The sequence below is a fragment of the Artemia franciscana genome, chromosome 4, assembly GCF_032884065.1.
Source record: "Artemia franciscana chromosome 4, ASM3288406v1, whole genome shotgun sequence".
NCBI lineage: Eukaryota > Metazoa > Arthropoda > Branchiopoda > Anostraca > Artemiidae > Artemia > Artemia franciscana.
In genome coordinates this window covers 15,027,938-15,047,883 of record NC_088866.1, presented here as the reverse complement: position 1 = coordinate 15,047,883, position 19,946 = coordinate 15,027,938, and the positions used below count along the sequence as shown (strand labels likewise).

The following is a 19,946-nucleotide window of genomic DNA, read 5'->3' as shown; positions in this document are numbered from 1 at the left end:
AGGGAGATCATAGCGAATCAGGGATTGTTTTTCAATAATACAACAACACTAGAAAAAAGTGCCTTCTCGGCCATTTTGCAATAAAAACTCACCAATTCAATGCAATGAAAATAACACTGATTGAAAACTCAGAGACAGTCCATGAGTACAAACCATTAAAAAGCTTCTGTGAAGCCTTTCAGTTTTCAAGAATACGCTGTTATGCCGCGGCGCAGTTCATACATAAATATATTAGCTTTTCATTTATAATGAACGGTTTTTACAGATGATAATTATAAAACTTTGAATTGGCGAAAATTTACACATACTGTTGCATACTTGCATAAGTTTTGGAAAGAGTTCATGTTTTGGCAGAGGGAGGATGTCTGAAGCTCTAAAGGTGTATATTTAGGTCAACATTTTGCATTTTTGTAGACGGCCCCCCTTGGAACAAACCTGGGAGGGGCAATTTACCTTTCATCCTCCCTTAATGGTAGATTTAGGATAGGTTTTATAGGAGTAGATTTAATTTAGAATACAGAACTACAAATATGAGGCGACAGAATTCAACTTGTCGGGAAAAAATTTAGCTGAATGTTAGATTGTATGTTTATAGACATGCCTACAAAGTTCAGCAATGCTGATAAATCTATGAGGCTTAGACAGATAATTTTTAAAGGGAGGGGTGGGGGGACTTCTGAAGCACAAAATCTTGAGATATCTGAGGGTGACAGCCCATCCCAACCCAAGTTCGTTCTGGATCTATTATAAAGGTTTTAGACCCGTATCTAAAAAAAAATACAGACATTGTATTTTCTTGACAAGGATAATCGAAGGTGTGGCTTTATATGTGCTTTAACAGGGTTTAACCTAACCAGGCAAATGCATAAAAATTTATTGGGGATGGAAAGGCTGAAACTTCGACACCAAAGACATAAATAAAACAAAATAATGGGGAAATATATATGAAATATAAACGAATCTATCAGAAAAAGCAATGAATATAAAACTTTAATGATGTGGTAGGACGAGAGACAGTTTAGCTTGGCTGTGATAATTAAAAGGGCGACATATGGCATTTTTGTAACTTGTCAGGAGGGCCAAAAACAGAAAAAAGTTTATCGGCTGTCTTTGCTCTGAAGGATGAGACTAATGGAGATAAAGAGAACATATTCCAAACCAACTTTTTATGCTCTTTTCAGTGGTAAAAATAAAATTCAAGTTTTCGCAGCGAATTCAAATTACATAATTTTATGGCGTATCTCTCCTTTTTCCTTGACAAAAAGGAGACAAATGCCAGGTTTTCATGTTACGCTTCATAAGATAATCCTTTTCTGTCAATCTGAATAGCATCAATACCTGATAAAAAAAGAGACATACGTCACTTAGTGACGTATGTCTCTTTTTATCTTCGTAACAGCACGAAATTAGACAATTTTGACAACACGATTTGATTCCTCAAGCTGGGTTTACCCACGATACACGCATAACTATTTTTCAACAAAAATGGCATATATCGCCCTTTTCATTATCACAGCTGAGCTGGTATATGTGCTTACTATATCAAACCAAGGATAGTAAAAAAGAAAGTTCCATTTTATCGAAAAACAAGAGCTAAGAGCTCATATGGCACTTGTGAAGAGGCAAGAAGAGCTAAGAGCCAAGAGATCATATGGCATGAGCTCTAACAAAATTCTAAGAATCAATAGATTGATTTAAAAGGAAAATCAGAGGCTTAATGCCGGTCAGGATTTAAAATAAGAGCTCTGAGTCACGACGTCCTTCTAATTATCAAAATTCATTAAGATCCGATCACCCTGTTGTAAGTTATAAATACCTAATTTTTTCTCTCCCTTTAGCCCTCCAGATGGTCGAATCTGTGAGAACGACTTTATCAAGTCAATTTGTGCAGCTCCCTGACACGCCCACCAATTTTCATCGTCCTAGCACGTCCAGAAACACCAAACTCGCCAAATCACTGAACCACTCCCCCAACTCCCCCAAAGAGAGCGAATCCAGTACAGTTATGTCAATCACGTATCAAGAACATTTACTTATTCTATCCACCAAGCTTCATCCCGATTCCTCCATTCCAAGTGTTTTCCAAAATTTCCTCCTCCAACTCCCCCCAATGTCACAGGATCTGGTTGGAATTTAAAATTAGAGCTTTAAAGCACAAGATCCTTCTTAATATCAAATTTCGTTAAGATCTGGTCACCTTTCGTAAGTTACAAATACGTCAGCTGATCCGTTCCAATTATGTAAATCACGTATCTAAGACTTCTGCTTATTTTTCCCACCAAGTTTCATCCCGATCCTTCCAATCTAAGCGTTTTCCACGATTTTAGGTTCCCCCATTCAAAACTCCCTCCAATGTGACAAGATCCGGTCGGGATTAAAAATAAGAGCTTCGAGACACGATATCCTTTTAAATATCAAATTTCATTGAGATCCGATCACCCGTTCGTAAGTTAAAAATACCTCATTTTTCTAATTTTTCAGAATTAACCCCCCCATCCAACTACCCCAAAGAAAGCGGATCCGTTCCAGTTATGTCAATCAGGTATCTAGGACTTGTGCTTATTTTTCCTACCAAGTTTCATCCCGATCCCTCCACTCGAAGAGTTTTCCAAGATTTTAGGTTGCGATTGCTATATGCCACTTGATTAATACCAAATGCCATAAAAACAGATAATATCAAAACAAAAGACGTTTTCCGCAATTCTTGCCTACAGAATAATATTTAGCCAAAATAAAGACAAATACCAAGCGAAGAAATATTGCAAAATATTACGAGATCATCCAGCCTCTGGCAAAAAGCTGCCACTCGGTGGTACATCTTATCACAAAATCAAATAGCAAAACGACAATTGCGTTTACCATATTTTGATACCCTGTTTTGCATAAAAATACCTAAATAAATCGTTTCAGAAAGATATCAAACCAATAGATATCAGATATCGAGATTTGGAAAAGCATTGCTGTCAAACCCAACCCATCGTGGTATTCTCCAAGCAGATGCCCCACCAAACAGGAAAACCAAACAAAAACTTAAATTGACACATATGTGTGTACGAACATGCCGATATTGTAATTCATTTGTGTCATTTTTTACGTCTATATTTAACATGTAATGTTTATGTTTATCTATATGTCTATGTTTTTCTGTGTTTAACATATAATGTTGTGCTATTTTTTATGCCAAAATTTAACTTATAATGTTTTTACAACTTTAATTTAGCCAAGATCTACAAAAGTTGTGTAATAAACCGCTCTCTCTCTGTCTCTGTCTCTGTCTCTCTCTCTCTCTCTCTCTCTCTCTCTCTCTCTCTCTCTCTCTCTCTCTCTCTCTCTCTCTCTCTCTCTCTCTCTCTCTCTCTCTCTCTCTCTCTCTCTCTCTCTCTCTCTCTTAACAAAAATTCAAACATTAAATATGTTTTAAACAAAAAGGTTAATACTAAATTACATAAGAATATTAATAAGGAGTGAAAAACCAAATGAGAGTTGGAGTTTTTGAATTTTCGGTTACTATTGGCTAGAGTTCGTTCTTCACTAGGCTGCTCCTAAGGGGGGAGGGGACGATGATATGTTAAAAAGTAGTAAGCGTTGTTTCCATTTAATATAAATAACGTATAAAACAAGGGTAACCCAAAGTCATGCTGTTATTTTAATAGTAACAACTTTTTGACTCGCATCATAAGCAAATAGTTGGTTAACTCGTTCCTTTAGCTCTTCATGCCGCAAACCATTTGCTCCTAGAAAAAATAATAAAAAAAGGACAATAAAAAGAAGAATAAGCCACAGCTCAAATTTACAACACCACAGTCTCAAACATCATGCTATTTTCTTCTGATACGTGGCCGATAACTTAGATACTGCTAGAAAAGTTGATGCTGTTCAAGCTAGATACCTGCGTCAAATAAAAAGCTCCAAATGGTATGACAAGATCTGCAACACAGAGATCTTGACGATATTCAGCTGGCAAATCTCTCTACTGAAGCAGAAGCCCGTTCCTTGAGGTGGTAACGCTATCTACTCTGCCTCCCGCCAAGCACTCCTGCAAGGATCATCACGGATTTCAACCCCTCAGAAACTCCCTGGCGAAGTCCTAGAGGGAGACCACCCACCAGGTGGGCTCATATAATAAACCAACGACTCCTCAGTACAATATCAACCCAAACAAGGTCCAGTCATTACCTCAGGACAAGACCACCTGGAGAAGACTGAAGTCGTTGTCATCTAGTTCCCTCGACGCTGGTGATCTTGCTGAGCAAGAGCATTAAGTCAAGTAAGTCTTCTTAAAGGCTTTATCATCTCTTTAGACTAACTGGTTACTAATTCCTTAAATCGCTTTCCCACTGGTACTACCTTTTGAAATTTGTCAATAAAGTCTAAATTGAACAACAAACCCAGAGCAGTAGATAACAACAACGTATAATACTAAAAATAAATTACCTTAAAAGATACGGTGTAAAAATTTTGAGATTTTGTGATCGGTGTGACAATGTGATTTTGTGACACAAAAATGGGATTATTTTCCATATTCAAGTTAAAATTACACAGGCTACTTCAAATAAATTCTAGGCTGTACAAGTATGTTAATATAAGAATGTAAATAATGCAGTATCGGCTTTTTTAAACATTAAACTTAGTCACATTTATAAATTGGGATGCAGGAAAATGTCCATTCGTTTGTCTTCGATAGATTTGAACAAATCCATCTAGATTCAAAGACAAAAACATTATAAAAATAACCCTTGTTTCGATTGCTAAAAGAAAAACTTACTGCAAAGAACCTGTTTCCATGGGCCTCTGCTTCAAATTCAACTTTTCATCAGCCCTATTCAGATTCACAAACAAATTTTAAGCTCAGCACAGTTCAGCCTCTTCAATACACAAGAGAAAGCATTTTACAACAAAGAGACTCAATCTCTCTCTCTCTCTCTCTAAATAATCAGAATTCATTATATCAACCAACTCCCTCGATTCAGCAATTGGAGAAAAGCCTCCAGGAGAGAAAGTCGCTCTATTACTAGGTCGTAAACTTTTAAGGTCGGATTACTGTCGAAATAGGAGATGACATATTTCAGCAAAATGGTTAAAGTTTGAAAGGAAATCGATTTGGAAGATGAACATCCTGAAATATTTTTCTATAAGGATAGAAATATTTTATTTAATGTTGAAATATTACCTAAGTTGAGCCTTGTGGCAAGTAAAATTTATATAGAAATATTGAAAAAACACTAAGCCAAAATATCTTAATCACATACATAACTAAAGAGCTGGACAGACGTAACCAAAATAAGCGCAAATATTCTTACTTCAGTCTCTATACAGAATTAACGATACGTCAATGTAGCAATAATTTTCATAAAAAGATATAAACCATGAAAATAGTAATTATAGTAAAGAGTGAGTCATTACAATAGCGAAGATCAGCGCTGATTTATCAAGTCGGAACAGCGCTGATTTAAAAGGTAGAACATATTCTTACAAAGAGTCTCCACAAGCCCTTTTTTCTCGTGATTCTGCGTGTATTTAGAAAATTAGCGCTGATTTTGGCTACATCTGTTTTGTCATTAATAGAAGATACAACCTCGAAAACCGTGAGACATTTTTTCAAAATACATGACTGTTTTATTGTTTACGAGCCGTTTAATTTTTTACCACTTATATTAATTATGATCTTGTAGATTTTCCAATTTTGATAATCAAGAGTCCATCATTTGCACCTAAGAATCAAATTTTTAACTGAGGAATATATCTCGAGATGGTGCATGTTACATCTTTGTCAAGTGAAGTAAGACCGAGCTCTCCGCTCCACGTATTTTCGGTATCTGAGATTTTTGATTTATTTGTTCATTACCATTACCATGGTATAAGAATAGAAAATTCTGCTATTTTAATTTTTCAGCCATTTCATGTTTTTGTTCTAGTTGACTTTTTGTTTTATTTTGATCTCTTTTTTTCTTGTAATTCATTACTCCATTTTTGTTTTGTTGCTTATAGTGGTTTAAAAATAAATTGTTGTTACTTATTGTAAAAAACATTTTCATTTAGATAAATGCTTTTATTTTCAAGTTAAATGCCCGAATTTGCATATAAAAATAAGATGGCTTGTTTTTCTGGTTGTATTCCGAGATAGTCCACAACAAACCTTCGTCACACATGCTCAAACATATTTTTTATTAGCAATAACATGATGAATTTATTTAAATTCAAACCATTTCTATTTGTTACAGATGATTTTGCAGTTGTTAATGTCCATTTTACATGAACATGAAGCATGCCAAAAAACTAATTATAACAAATGAAGAGAGGATGACTCTCTTCATTGGCAATATTTTAAAATCGAAAATCCTTTGCACTATGGAAGCTAAAGACGTTATAGAGATGATAAGTTTAATCCTTGAAAGCAATGGGTTATAATTGAAAATTCATGGAGAGCACTATTCACCGATCTGTTCTTACTACCAAGATTTCCAAAACCTTAGCAAGAGGTATTCGACTCTTCGGTGACAATTATTAATTATATAGGTTCTAGTACTGACGCTCTTCTGTACAATACAATAAATATGGGGTCAAAGTGGACCTAAAAAACGACACTTATATACAAAGAAAATCTTGTTTTTTAAGTAACCGGTGCCAATCGGATCGAATATAGACTGATGTTCAAATACAGTACCATAGGAAAATGATTATGAGTTAAACAATATTATAAATATGCTATTTTATTAGGCCCGTTGGAATTATGATAACTTATTACTAGCCTAGTGGCGAACACAACTGCAATTCTAGATTACCGTCAATTTCACAAAATTAGTAGATACTTTACATTTAGTTAAAATTTAACTGGAATATCAGAAGATGTTTACTGAGTTTATAGCTAATTTGGCCTAGTTAAAAGTCAATTGGAAAAGCAATAGACTTTCAAGGGAATTTTCTTCCAAAGATGCATATCAGACATTTGTCGAGAGATTGCAATATAAAGATTAATGCAAGTTACTTATAGATGCCAGGAAGGATTGTAGAGTATCTTCATTTCGCACAACACATGAAACAATGGCATACTGCACAGACAAATCCATAAAATATCGAATTACTCTTAAAAAAGGTCCAATGATTGTTACGTCATAAACAACATCTAAAAGAGAATAAGAGGATTAGACACACACAAGCACTAAAAAAAAAACAAAAACAAAAAAAACCTAGGCCCCAAAGCACAATAACAAAAGCGAAACATGACTTTTATTGGGTTAAGAACGATGCTCGTTCTTCATATTGATTAATTAAAAAAACAGCCATAAAAAAAATTTTCAAAGAAAAGTAAAGAACTCCATTGAACCATGAATGAGCAACAATAGAGTCAAATAATCTACCAAACGTAAAACTACCACAAATCAGCATCAATAAATAAACGAAGCCCAAAATAGCCGAGTCGAACTCAAAGCGAGCAGAATTAACAAGAGTAAGGCTCCCAGTCCCTATGCCTTCTCAAGGCCAGAACAGAATTTGCGCTTTACTGAAAGAGTTTATATGTTTTCACTTTTATAACTTTAATAGACTAAAAATTATTAAGATTTTAAGGAATAAACATCAACATACATATATTATGACAATTCTCATTCATTTAGTAGATTATTTGACTTTACTTTTGCGCATTTTGGGTTCGATGGAGCTCTTTAATTTTCTTTGAAAAAAGTTATTTTGTGGAAAAAGTTCTTTTAATTAATTTCTGATTGTTTTGTATTGACATAGTCTTTTTCAGGGAAAAGAAAACAATAGTTTAAATTTTTCGGGTTTTCCTTTAAGAATTTGGAGTTTGCCTGCTATTTGTATGCTGGAGAAACTTTTTCAACAATTTTTTAACAACATAAACCCTTTTGAAAATGTTGACACAAATAGCAGTTTAATTTAGTTTTATATCTCCTCTAGTTCATCTGATCTTTCGTAGCCTGAATAAACTTATACCCTTTGGATTTTTCTAAATTTTAGGAGCAGAAGTAGCCCAGAAAGTTTGAACTTAACACCCTCAGTCATTCTTGGGATATTGCCGAGAGGTCTTACTGGCATCCAGCATACATACAGTGCGTTTTGATTGAATTTTAAAGCAACGTTAACTTTTTAAGCATAATGGATAAATTACGTAACTCAGGGGAGTTGACCTACGCAACAACCCTAGAGATAGTTACTAGACCGTTCAGCCATGCTGAACAAATGGCTGTCTAAAAATTTTTTGCAAGTAGAAAATTATGGGCTAAAGAGGAGGGCTGATAGCCCTTAAATCACTTTTGACCCTTTATGAGGGCACTAGAACTTTGAATTTCCAATCAAATTAGCTCCTTTAAAATATAAATGATATTGCTAGCTATGATAGAGCAGGGCTGCGTACGATATTTCTTATATGCCCTGTTAGTACCTGCAAACATACCTGCAAACGTCCAGCATCCGCCTAAATGTTCCTTAAAAGCTTCACCTCAATGCCCTTAGCTTGTGTAGTACCAATAGTTTTAGTACCATTAGTAACAGTATGCATATAGCATCTTTGTTTTTTTTTTTCAAAATCACCTTCAACACACAATGAAAGTATCAACTTAATACCATAAACCATTCTTGAAGCATTGATGATGCTTCCTCTTGACAACCAATGTGGGCATGGTATGTTTCAATATAGTTCAATACAGTTTCAATATTGCCAAAAATATTTACCTAAATACCATTAAGCTTTAGTAGCAGTAGTAGTACCACCAGTAGTAGAGCCGTAGTAGTAGCAGTAGATTTAATGGCAACAGTCTTAACTTTAGTAGCAGTGGTAGTAGTAGCAGTTGTAAGAGCAAAAGTAGTAGTATTATGATGCAAATATTGTCTTTTAGTTAATTCAACATCCCCCACAACATGCCTTGTAAGTTTCAATTTCACACACCAAACTGTTCCTAAGAATTTGCTGATACGCCCTTTTGAAAACCTGTATACGGATGCCGTGCTCTGATTCAGCTTACCTCCCCCTAAACTACTCCAAAAATTTCACCTTTATACCCTTAGGTACAGTTTTAATAGTAGTCACACCAGTAGTATTAGTACTCAATTTAATGCAATTAGTCATTGCTATGACATTGTCGATATGTCATTTTGATAACCTGTATACTTCTTGAAATTTTCATCTTATTGTTCTTAGCTTTACAAGTAGTTGCAATAGAAGCGGTAGTTGGAGCAATAGTAATAGTAGCAGTAGAACAAGTAAATATAGCACTGGTAGTAGCATTTGTACTAGCGTGCACAAATTGCCTTTTGGTCAATTGATCTTTCCCTTAAGCTTTCTCTGAGAATTCCAACTTAATACACGAATCAATTCTGAAGACACGCTCTTTTGACAATCTAAATTCACATAGTGTCTTTTGTTAGTTCGAATTTGCCATCGATATTCTCTCACATTTTACCTCCATAAACTTAGCCTTAATATTAATAGTATCACAGTAGTTACCATGGTAGTAGGAGTAGTTGCAGTGTTAGTTTTGTATTAGTAGTAGTAGTAGTAACTGCAGTAGCAGAAGTATTAAGAGCGGTAGTAGCATGTGCATATTGCCTTATGGGAGAAATTCACGGAAAAATTGGTACAGAGGGGAGATTTCTGGCATGATTTGAAACGGTCCGTATGAAAGTGGGTTGTTTTTCATGTTTGAAAACATGAGAGTATGCTAAGGAGAATTTTTCAGGCGGAATCGTACAGAAGAAACTTTCTGGGAGACTTTTCAGCAAGGACGGATTTATCCGGGGGGATTTTGCATGGGATGAGCTCTCCGAGGAAGACTTTTTATGGGTGAGGGATTTGTTTACGGAGGGGGAGTCATACTTTTTCAATTGATAGTAAGACGTAGCATTAAAGCTTAAAACTAACACACATTATTCCGTGTATTAGGGGGGTGGCCCCCTTTCAAATAACTTACTCTTTACGCTAAAGTTTGACTTCTTGTCTCAATTATTTAAGAACGGCTCTTGAAACATAAGGCCGTTTAATTAATAAAATCCTTTTTTAAAGCATTACAAAACTTTAGCGTGGAGAGCAAAGTATTTAGGAGGAGGCAACCCCCCTTATACACAGAGTAGTTTCTATTAGTTTTAATTTTTAACGTTGCTCCTTACTTTCAGTTGAAAATTTTTTATTTTTTATTTAATCGCTCTCATAAGACTTGTTACGTCTGAGGCATAAGATGTAAGTAAGTAAGAAATGAGTAACTAAAGGAAAAGCTTGAGAAGTGAGAAGTAAGTAATTGAGAAGTAAGTAAGTGAGAAGTAAGTAAGTAAGGGAAAAGATTGGGAAGTGAGTAAGTAAGGGAAGAGCTTGAGAAGTGAGAAGTAAGTAAGAACATCATTAAATACCTCTTTACTCTCCGATACAAGGTAAACCCTTGAAGAAAACTAACATAGAAGAAACAAAGAAGAAAAGACTAACCTAATTTATTTTGCACGGATTTGATAGCAGTATCTAAGTTGTATTTGGCATTATTACATTTATACTTCAAATAAGAGCGTGAGTGCAAAAAAAGGAAAAAAAGAACAAAACCTTTTTTCCTCTCCCTTTTTTAAAGATAAGATAGCCTTAGTAGTTTGAAGACTGACAGTGAAGCTTATATTCTAACAATGACCGTAGCCACATATTCAACTTTAAAGTTAATTATTTTTTGTTTTCACTAAATTACCACATTTTAAGGAATTAATGAGTTAAAGCAAAGTCAATAACAAAACCCTTTGGAATACTCAATACTCGAAGTTGGGGAGATAAAAGATTACTTTAACCACAAAGAAATTTTCTAGTTCCTCTTCAGAAAATTGGAGTTCTTTTTCTTTCTAGCCTGAAGCACTCTTGCTCAACGAATGAGTCAAGAGAAATTGATAATACTAGAATAAAGCCAAAATATACAGAGACTGCATAGACTCAAACCTAAAAAAATAAATACGGAATAAATCGCTTTTCTCTTTACAAAGGGCATGTAGGGGAGATAGAAATTATAACTCTTAGCAACCCTCCGTAAAATGTTTTAACATACATGCTGTTGTCTCACACAGTCGTATATATATGATGCAAATTCTTTGGGCCTGGGATTACCTTTTTTCTTTACTCTACCTGAATTTCTCCGAAATACTGAAAAGTACGTCCCAAGGTATAACAAAATCTACTAATTTAGTACTATTTCGTGATTTGGGAAAATAGTAAAAATTGTAAATGAAGTAAAAATAGAGTAAAAATAGTACAATATAAATATAGTAAAAAAATATAGTAAAATCCAGTAAATTTTGTAGTGAATTAGGAAAATAGTCATTTTCTAATGACCCAGCTTTTATTTATTTTTAAACAATTTTTTTGAATATTGTCATTTTTATTCTTTTAAATGTTTATAGCACACATTTTCAACATATAAGATTGAGAAATAAATTAATTCGGTTGACAAACAAGAGTTTCCCATACATTGTTCAATTCAAAACACATGTTATCAAATACTCTCCCTTTTATAGAGAACCTGAATTCCTCTTTTAAACCTGTGTTGTGTTAATTTATACGGTGTTCGGATCTCACTTATTTCGCTGTTAAATAGTCCGTCGTAATCAACTCTAAGTAAGGAATGACTAAGCCCAATAGTAACTGAAACTCTAAAAAAATGAATCTTGATGACAATTAATACATAAAAAACTTGGCTTCTAATGCTTGTTCCAAATATAATCAATTCATTAAGTATTATTTACCCAACAAAAACAACGAGCCTGATAATTTCCTTGATTTTGTAAAAAAGGGTGAAAAGGAAAGGGTGAAAATCACACCATCAGATTGAACATATCAAAGAACCCCATTGTAGAGGTTTCAGGCTCCTATCTACAAAATGTGGAATTCTGTATTTTTAGCGAGAAGAAAGATCACGGATGCGTGTTTATTTTTTTCCCCAGGGATGGTCGTATCGAACCTATAGTCCTAGAAGGTCGGAAAACCTCATCAGTCGAAAATGTTTTTAATCAATAGCACTATTCCCAGATGTAAATCAAGGGAGGGATGTTTTCCCAGAATATTGTGCTGTTGTTGAAGAACATATTAATTGAAACCTGTCAACAATGATGTGAGAAGTCAAGAAAAGACTCAGAAACTCAGAAAATACATGAAACTCAGAAAAAATCCTCAAATAGAACAATTAGAAAAAAACAACGCATATTGAACTTCATTTCATTTCACTAAGATATTAAAAATATGCCATTTGAAAATCTGGATGCATATACAACCCTTAGATTTAGTTTTAAGTCCCCTCAACTTTCCCTGAAAATTATACTTAATACCCTACTCCGTTCCGAAGACAATGTATCTATACTATTTTGACAACATGGATGAGCTTAAGCCCTCCTGATTTAGTTTGATGATAGTAGTAGAGGTAGTAACAGTAGTAGCCCTGAAAGTTTTAGTTGAATACCCTCAGTCGCTCTGGAGATATTGCTGATGCGTTCTATTGGCAACCAACATGTAAATAATGCCTTTCAATTTATTTTTACACCAAATCCTCCCTAAAAGTTTGTATTTTATAACCTATTCCAGTCCTAAGATATTATGCCTATGCCATTTTTAACTCCTGGATGCACTTATACTATTTTGTTTCCGTTCAATAATAAAAGTAATAGTAGCAGCAGTAGTAGTAGAAATGGTAACAAATTCGGTAGTAGTTTTAGCTAGCCAGATAGTTTTAGCTAAATACCCTGAACTGTTGCTGAGATATTGCTGATACATCCCTTTGGTAACCCAAATGTGAATAATGTGTTTTGATTTATTTCTATATCCCCCTCATAATGTACTTGAAGCTTTACCTTAATACCCAAAGCCGTTATTTAGATATTGCTGATACACCCTTTTGACAGCCAGCATTCAAATAATGTGCTTTGTTTTAGCTTAATCCTGCCCTTCACCATTCTCTGAAAGTTTTGCCTAACACCCTTAGAATTAGCAGTTGTAGCAGCTACAATAGCAGAAGTAATAGTGGGAGCATTAGGAGTAGTAGTAATAATAGCGTTAGTAATATCAGGAGTGGCATCAGTAGTGATATTCATATTATGCTTTATTGGTTACTTCAGGATCTCCTCATCATGCCCTGAAAGTTTTAACTTAATACGTTAAGCCGTTTCTGAGATATTACTGATTGATAGGCTATGGATTGATCAGTTGCACGCAAATAGTGTGTTTTGATCAGGCCTATAGCCCCCTAATGTTTACTGAAAGTTTCACATTAGTACCATTAACCTTAGTAATAGTAATACTAGTAGCAGGAGCAGTAGTGGTACTACTGCTAGTAGCAGTATTAGTACTAGCATACACATAGTGTCTTTTATTAGCTCAACATCCCCTAAAAGTTTGAACTTAATATCTAAAGCTGTTCCTAAGATACTGCTAATGCGCCCTTTTGATAACCAACTTAAGTGATAGTCTGCTACGGCTAGTATGTTTAAAATTTCAGAGCATGATATTAGAAATTTTAAACTAAATAAAAAATTGCAATACCCAATCAAGTTTGTCATAAGGGCGTATTTGCAATATCTTAGGAACGAATAAAGGCGTGAAATTGAATCTTTCAGGGCATGTTGCAAGGGGTATTCCATTAAATATGGATTTTAAAATTACGCATCTGCAATATATCTGTAATAGCTAATGGCATTGATTTGAGAATTTCAGGGAATGTTGGGAGGTATGGAAAAAAAAAAATCAAAACGTATTTATATGCATAGCCTACAGGTTGTAAAAAGGATGTATCAGCAATATCTCAGGAACGGCTAAGGGTATAACATTGAACCTTTCAGGATTTGTTCTATTACTACTTCTACTACAAATATTACTACTGCTGCTGGGACTATTTATTTCGGTAGCTGTTTGCATTTGTGACTTAGACTAAAACAAGCAGAAACTACCACGAAGAAAAGTTGCAGTAGTTATTTGCACTTTACTGAAAACAAACACATTTTAAACGTTTCCTCTTGTTTAACTTAAATAAATCCAACATTATTAAGACTGTCATGAATGAATATGAGTATATACATTAAACTGTCAATATCCAATAATTTGTCGCTGTTTTTCAATAATCTTGGTAATGATGCTGATTTTTTGAATTTACAGAATGAAACCTCTAAATCGTCTGATTTATATCCTTCATTATTATTAAAGGGATTAAATTATTGAATAATTTGGAAAATTACCTGACAAATGTTAAAAACCTTGGTGAACATAAGAAAATGGATATGGTAAGTAGTTTGTTGCCCCTATGCTGTTTTTCCTTTAATTATTATAATTATTACTATTTCCTATATTATTATTATTCATAATTGTATGTAACTTCTCATAGGTAATTTAATAATGCTGAATAGAAACTGATTTTGTCTTTATTCCTCGTAACTTCAACAGTTTGGTCCTGGGTTAGCCTGAAAGATTTAATTTATTTGTATATAGATATTTCTCTGTTGGATAAATACAAATATCAAGATGTTTCGACTATAAGAATGTCAGTTCAAGAATCCAAAACGTATTTCTCCAGGAGGATTGAAACTCAAAAATCTAATTGTCGATGATAAAGGCCTTAAATTTAGATGACTATTCATATTTATATGATGAAATAAATCCCATTTGTAATGCGTTTTAATATAGCTGACAGATTCAGCCTTCTAAAGGGTCTATTATAAAGATAAATAGTTTTTAAATCGGACTTGTTGAAGCAAAAAATGAAAGGGGAGTATTATCTAGGACCAAACCTAAAGCAAAATCAAGCAGAATATTGGACATGTTGCAATATATGATCCTTCAATAATAGCTTTCTAGATGAGTTTTTCTAGCGCATATGTTGCAATTTAAAAGTGATTTTTAAGTGCAATTGAAGTCACTTGAATAAAAGCCAAAGGCAATAAAATACAATTTAAAATGCAGTTTAAAAGATCGTTTCACATAAGAAAAATATGAATCGATCAAAAGACAAATCGATTGAAATACTAGGAAGCATTTGATAGAATGGTTCTTTACTTTCTTTACGACCCCAGGTCCCATAAAAATGAAAAATAGTATCGAAAAATAGTATCCCTATTCGACAAGGGAGAACCATAGATAGGCAGACGTGTAAATAAGTGGACAAAAAGTCGAAAGCACAACAACAAAAATACAACTCTTGGAAATATACTTTAGTTAGAGACAAGTAATGCATTATATAAATATTAGTTCTTTGAATTAACACTTAACTGACAAGTCTATCTATCTATGTTATTATACTAGAATTTAGAATATCTTAAAAAACTAAGATCCTGGCATGTGTACAGAAAATGAAGAGATTTAACCAACAATATACTGTAATCGATTCATTGCAGAGCTTCAGCATCTTCTATGTCAGATTTATCTTTTCTTTTTTGCGAAATTAATCGATTTTTTATCTGAATGGCTCATGTAAAACAGATGAGAGGCTCAAATACAAACATACAGTGGAATTAATAAGGTTTTTCATAGGTGTAGCCGGCCAGGGTCAGGAGGATGGGAAGAGTCTCGGGATTCTCAATAATTGAGTGTTCTGTATTTCAAAGTGGCTTAAAATATCATCTGCTATAACGTCTTGTATTGTATGGACACGTGTTAACCTATTCTATATGTACCCTCCTTTCTGAATATAAGGCTACGAGTTCTCCAATATTAAGGTACCCAAAATACTACTACTACTAACAACTCACTGCCGCACTAAGCCGCCTGAGGCCAACACAGCTAAACACGCTTCTCCATAATCCCATCTATTTAAAACCTCCCTCTTTAATCTCTCTGAATAAATTATAATTTCCCTTAAATCCTTCTTTACGACCTCCTTCCATCCTATTCAAGGACGATTATCTTTTCTTTTGGCCCAAAATGGTTGACCGAAAAGGACAATCTCGGGCAATCTGTCATCCTTCATTCGCAGAACGCATTCTAGCCGTCTAAAATTTTCACTTATTATAGCCCTATAAAGCGGTATAGAACCACATTATTAGTACAGCTTACTTTTTGAAATAATGTCAGTCAGACTTACTCAAAATTACTGCCTGAAATCCTAAATCCTGCTCCAAAGTTTCAAAAATCGTGCTGAAAAATCTACCTCTGCTAGCTAAGAGGATTGTTACTACCATGGTTGTCACACAACTGAAAACGAGCCCATAGTATTTCTACAAGAAATATTACCCAGCACAGGCTAGCACCTTTTTCATCTTCCCCTCCTGCAACACTTCGCACTACTTGCATTTTTCACGCTGAAATTACCATTACCAACATCAAAAGACGTATATCATTTGTTTTGCAAGCTTGATTTAAGTTGGATTGCAAGATTTTACTAGTCTAGCTCTCAAAGACTGTCAAATGACCTATTCGTTTTGTACAATTGTAATTTGTCCCTCAGTCCAGAATTCTTGCTGAAGTCAGCAATAAATTAAGAAAAATTAAGTCACAAAAAAAGAAATCACAACAAGTCAAATTTCTTTAGTTTCAGGCAAACATTGAAAAGTGGAAGCACTGGTAGTAAGAGAGCAGTAGCTTGAACACGTGATGCCCAAGAGAAAAACGACAACCAATTAAATTCGTAGAAAAGACTTTAAGAATTTATAAGCTAGATAGATGGATAACAAGAAACAAGGATTTTTAAAGAAGAGACATAATGTTGGTGTGAGGCATTTGAAACAAATTGTCGTATGACAATTTTTAAGAAAAGAACAGTGCTTTTTCTAAGAAGAAGAAGAGAATCTGTGGGTCAAATTCCCGCTCCCTTCAGTTCACATTTTTATTGATTCAGGCAGTAATAAAGCTTTGGTGAAGGTCCATTACACTGATTAGTGCTATGCACTTAAATAACATTGTTGTGGTTAAAGTAGCAAGTGAAGTTGGAAATTGGTTCAGTGTGGATTCAGAAATTAAGCTGGGTTGTGTATTAACCCATTTTGTATGCATTATATTGACGGACTTTGTCCTAGGGAAACGAAGGCGCTTTGGGAGAACATGATATCAAAAGGGAAGTTAAAACTCTCCTAGACTTAGATTATGTACATGGTTTGAGATCTTTAGATCAAATATTAGCGAAATGAATGCATTTTCAGAGATTTTAAAAGTTCACCACACAACAATAAGTTTGAAAATTAATACTAAGAAAATGAAGACGCTTAATAGGAAAATTTAACACAGGGCTCGGGTTGACGAATCTGATTTGCACTCAGCCAACTCAACTCAGACCAATCACTGAAGTAATGTCCCGCTTGTTGGTCGCTCGCTTTTACATTTATATTTAAAGACAATTAACAGCCGCGTGATTTAGCAAAAAAAACATGCATTATTTTTTGTATTCGTTGGGCAACACAAAACTAGAGTTTATGACCTGTAAGCTAACTCAGTTTCTTGAACGTTTGGCGACCATTGTAGTAAGATAGTACACAAATCTGAAAGGGTAAAAAGACAGTGAGTGAATCAAAACGGGCAATAGGGCTTCCTGTGCTCGTAATGGTAATGATCATGGTAATGGCGGCATGGTAATGATCGCCAAAGTAAGATTGGTACTTGATCGATTGTAACCAGAAGCTAACAAAAGGGGGCTCGAGAAGAGCAGAGTACTAGAAGGTATATTATACGTTTTTACATTGATTATAGCTATTCCACATTAGAATATGATCTAGCCTACTGTTTTAATATCCCTGTTTAAAATGGCATATAACGTAGTCTTTCAGCAGCAAAATCATTCTAAAGAGGGCTTTAACACCTCGGACACCACATTCATAGCGGCAACAAATGGCCTACAAGACAATAGAATTTTCTGTAGAATTTCAATTGTAACTTTTGTTGTATCAATTCCTGGGAAATTTACTTAACCCCCTTCAAAACATTTATCTTTTTTTTTTCACGTCCAACCCTATGATAGAGATTATTAAAAATAGTAAAAAAAGAAAAACTATTAAACATACATCAGTATTAGAAGAAGCCAAAAATGCCCAGAGTTGGCTAGTAAGGCCGGGCTTTCCATAAAAGAAAAATTTCTCGTGGTATAAAAAGTGTACTCGATTGTCTGTAGCAGGATATAGGAACAAAATTTTTACGACTAAATAACATGAGTTCCAAACTTTGATTTTTATTGGGAAAATTAACAAAGGAAGAATACAGATGATAAAGGTCTCCAAAAGAATTGTAAAACTTTAGCGAATTTTACAGCAGATATTGTATTGGAAGTGGACATGACTAAAAGACGTTTCTCCGTGGTAAAAAAGAGACTGAACATAAAACTACGATAGAGCTTCATACCTTTATATTGCCGTACGGAGATAATTTTTTTTCTAACGTGAGAGTTCTAGCTTTAAAGATTACTCACTCTTTCAGTGACAATTGGTAGCCATGAACACTTGTTCAACAAGTTAAAAGTTAATTCTCATACATCTATGATCTGCAATGGGACTGAATCGCTTAAATAGTCAAGCCTTTTTGAAAGTGACAAAGAGAAAAATTGATGTACTTTGGTGAAGCGACTGATAAATTTACTTGGTCAAAGGCCAATAAAAATTAATGATTTATAATGGTGTATTACAATATTTCAAATTTCAGTTGCATTTACTTCAAAAAACAACACAAGAAAAAAAAGAAGGAAAAATAAACAAAAGGAAAAAAGATAAGCGATGACACAAAATTAAATCAACACATATTACCGACTGAATTGGCCAGACAGTCTAATGCAAACTTCGAGTCTACTGTACATATCTCCCGAAAGTCTATCAATCGAAGGATTTACTCCCACTTTTATCAAGTCTAGCATATTCTGAGAATGAGTGCTTGAATCAAAAGGCAGTTACACATCACATCCTCTGACAACCAGACTTCCTTTAGAATAACTAGTGTCAAGCAGACCATATGCAATTACATGGAGGACGAAGGGACAGTCTAAGCCAGAGTTGAATCGAATCTGATGGAATGGTACTTCATACTTGTTTTTGATATCTAGCACAATTAGCTATTCAAAAAATTTACAAAATACAGAAGAAAAATTGACTGTGTTGCGCCAAAAAAGGGCCTGAATCAAGAGGCCGTTACATATCACATCCTCTGACAACTAGAATACTTTTAGAATAATAAGTGTCAAGCAGACCATTTGCAACTACAAGGAGGACGAAGGCACAGTCTAAGCCAGAGTGGAATCGAATCTGATGGAAGAGTACTTTACATTTGTTTTTGATATCTAGCACAATTAGCTTTTCAAAAAATTACAAAATACCGAAGAAAAATTCACTGTGCTGCACCAAAAAGGGAACCATTCAGCAAGTCTAACGCACAAATTTAACCAGGACTGGAGGATAGATTTTTTAATATTTAGCAAAGAATCATTATTGTCAGTAAATACAGGGAATTTTACGGTTTAAAAGAAATTATATCGACAAGTAAAACAAATATTATCGTTTAAACGGTTAAACTTTTCCAAGGACACGTTATATTTCCAAGTATAATCCTAGTTTTGATTTTTTTTTTCACTAGTTTTTTTTCCAAATTTAAAGTCTAAGCTAAGCTTGTGTCACAGTCCCTAACGGCGGTACTGATCTCCGTTTCATGGGCGTTCAGCCAGGAAGGGCAGCACGGTGTAGGGGGCCAGTCATCGTGTGATTTCACACACTTTTCCTGTTTACCTTCGCCAGATTTCTCCAGGTACCCATTTAGAGCTAAGTCAACTTTGGCTTATCTTAAAGTTACGCCATCGATCCCTGTTCCAAACCAAATAACCAGCGACACCAGAACTCAAACCTCTGTTCTCACGGACAAAGGATTTCATTTCAAAGTGCAGTTAGGTAGGGACAATTCAGAATAGGTTTTTCCACGAATAAAAGAGGCTTTTGCGCGAGTAAAATAATTTGGTAATTCAAAAAATCTAGTGTTCATTATAATAAACTTTTAGGTAAAACACCAAAGCTATCAAATAATATTGAAGGAAATC

The 19,946-nt window shown here is 34.4% G+C and overlaps 1 protein-coding gene across 2 annotated transcripts in view; it reads right to left on the bottom strand.

The window, feature by feature from the left end:
- Positions 1–3,579: 3,579 nt before the first annotated feature.
- Positions 3,580–19,946, bottom strand: part of LOC136026036 (protein-lysine N-methyltransferase EEF2KMT-like) — a 63,370-nt gene continuing 47,003 nt past the window's right edge. Inside the window, exons 6-7 of one of the 2 annotated variants that reach the window (XM_065702194.1) lie at positions 6,986–7,123; positions 3,580–3,734 (exon numbers count right to left, since the gene is read on the bottom strand). In XM_065702194.1, the coding sequence (XP_065558266.1) occupies positions 3,634–3,734; positions 6,986–7,123 (239 nt within the window). In that variant the 3' untranslated portion in view covers positions 3,580–3,633. The remainder of the gene's footprint in view (positions 3,735–6,985; positions 7,124–19,946) is intronic. The other variant, XM_065702195.1, reaches the window with a different exon arrangement.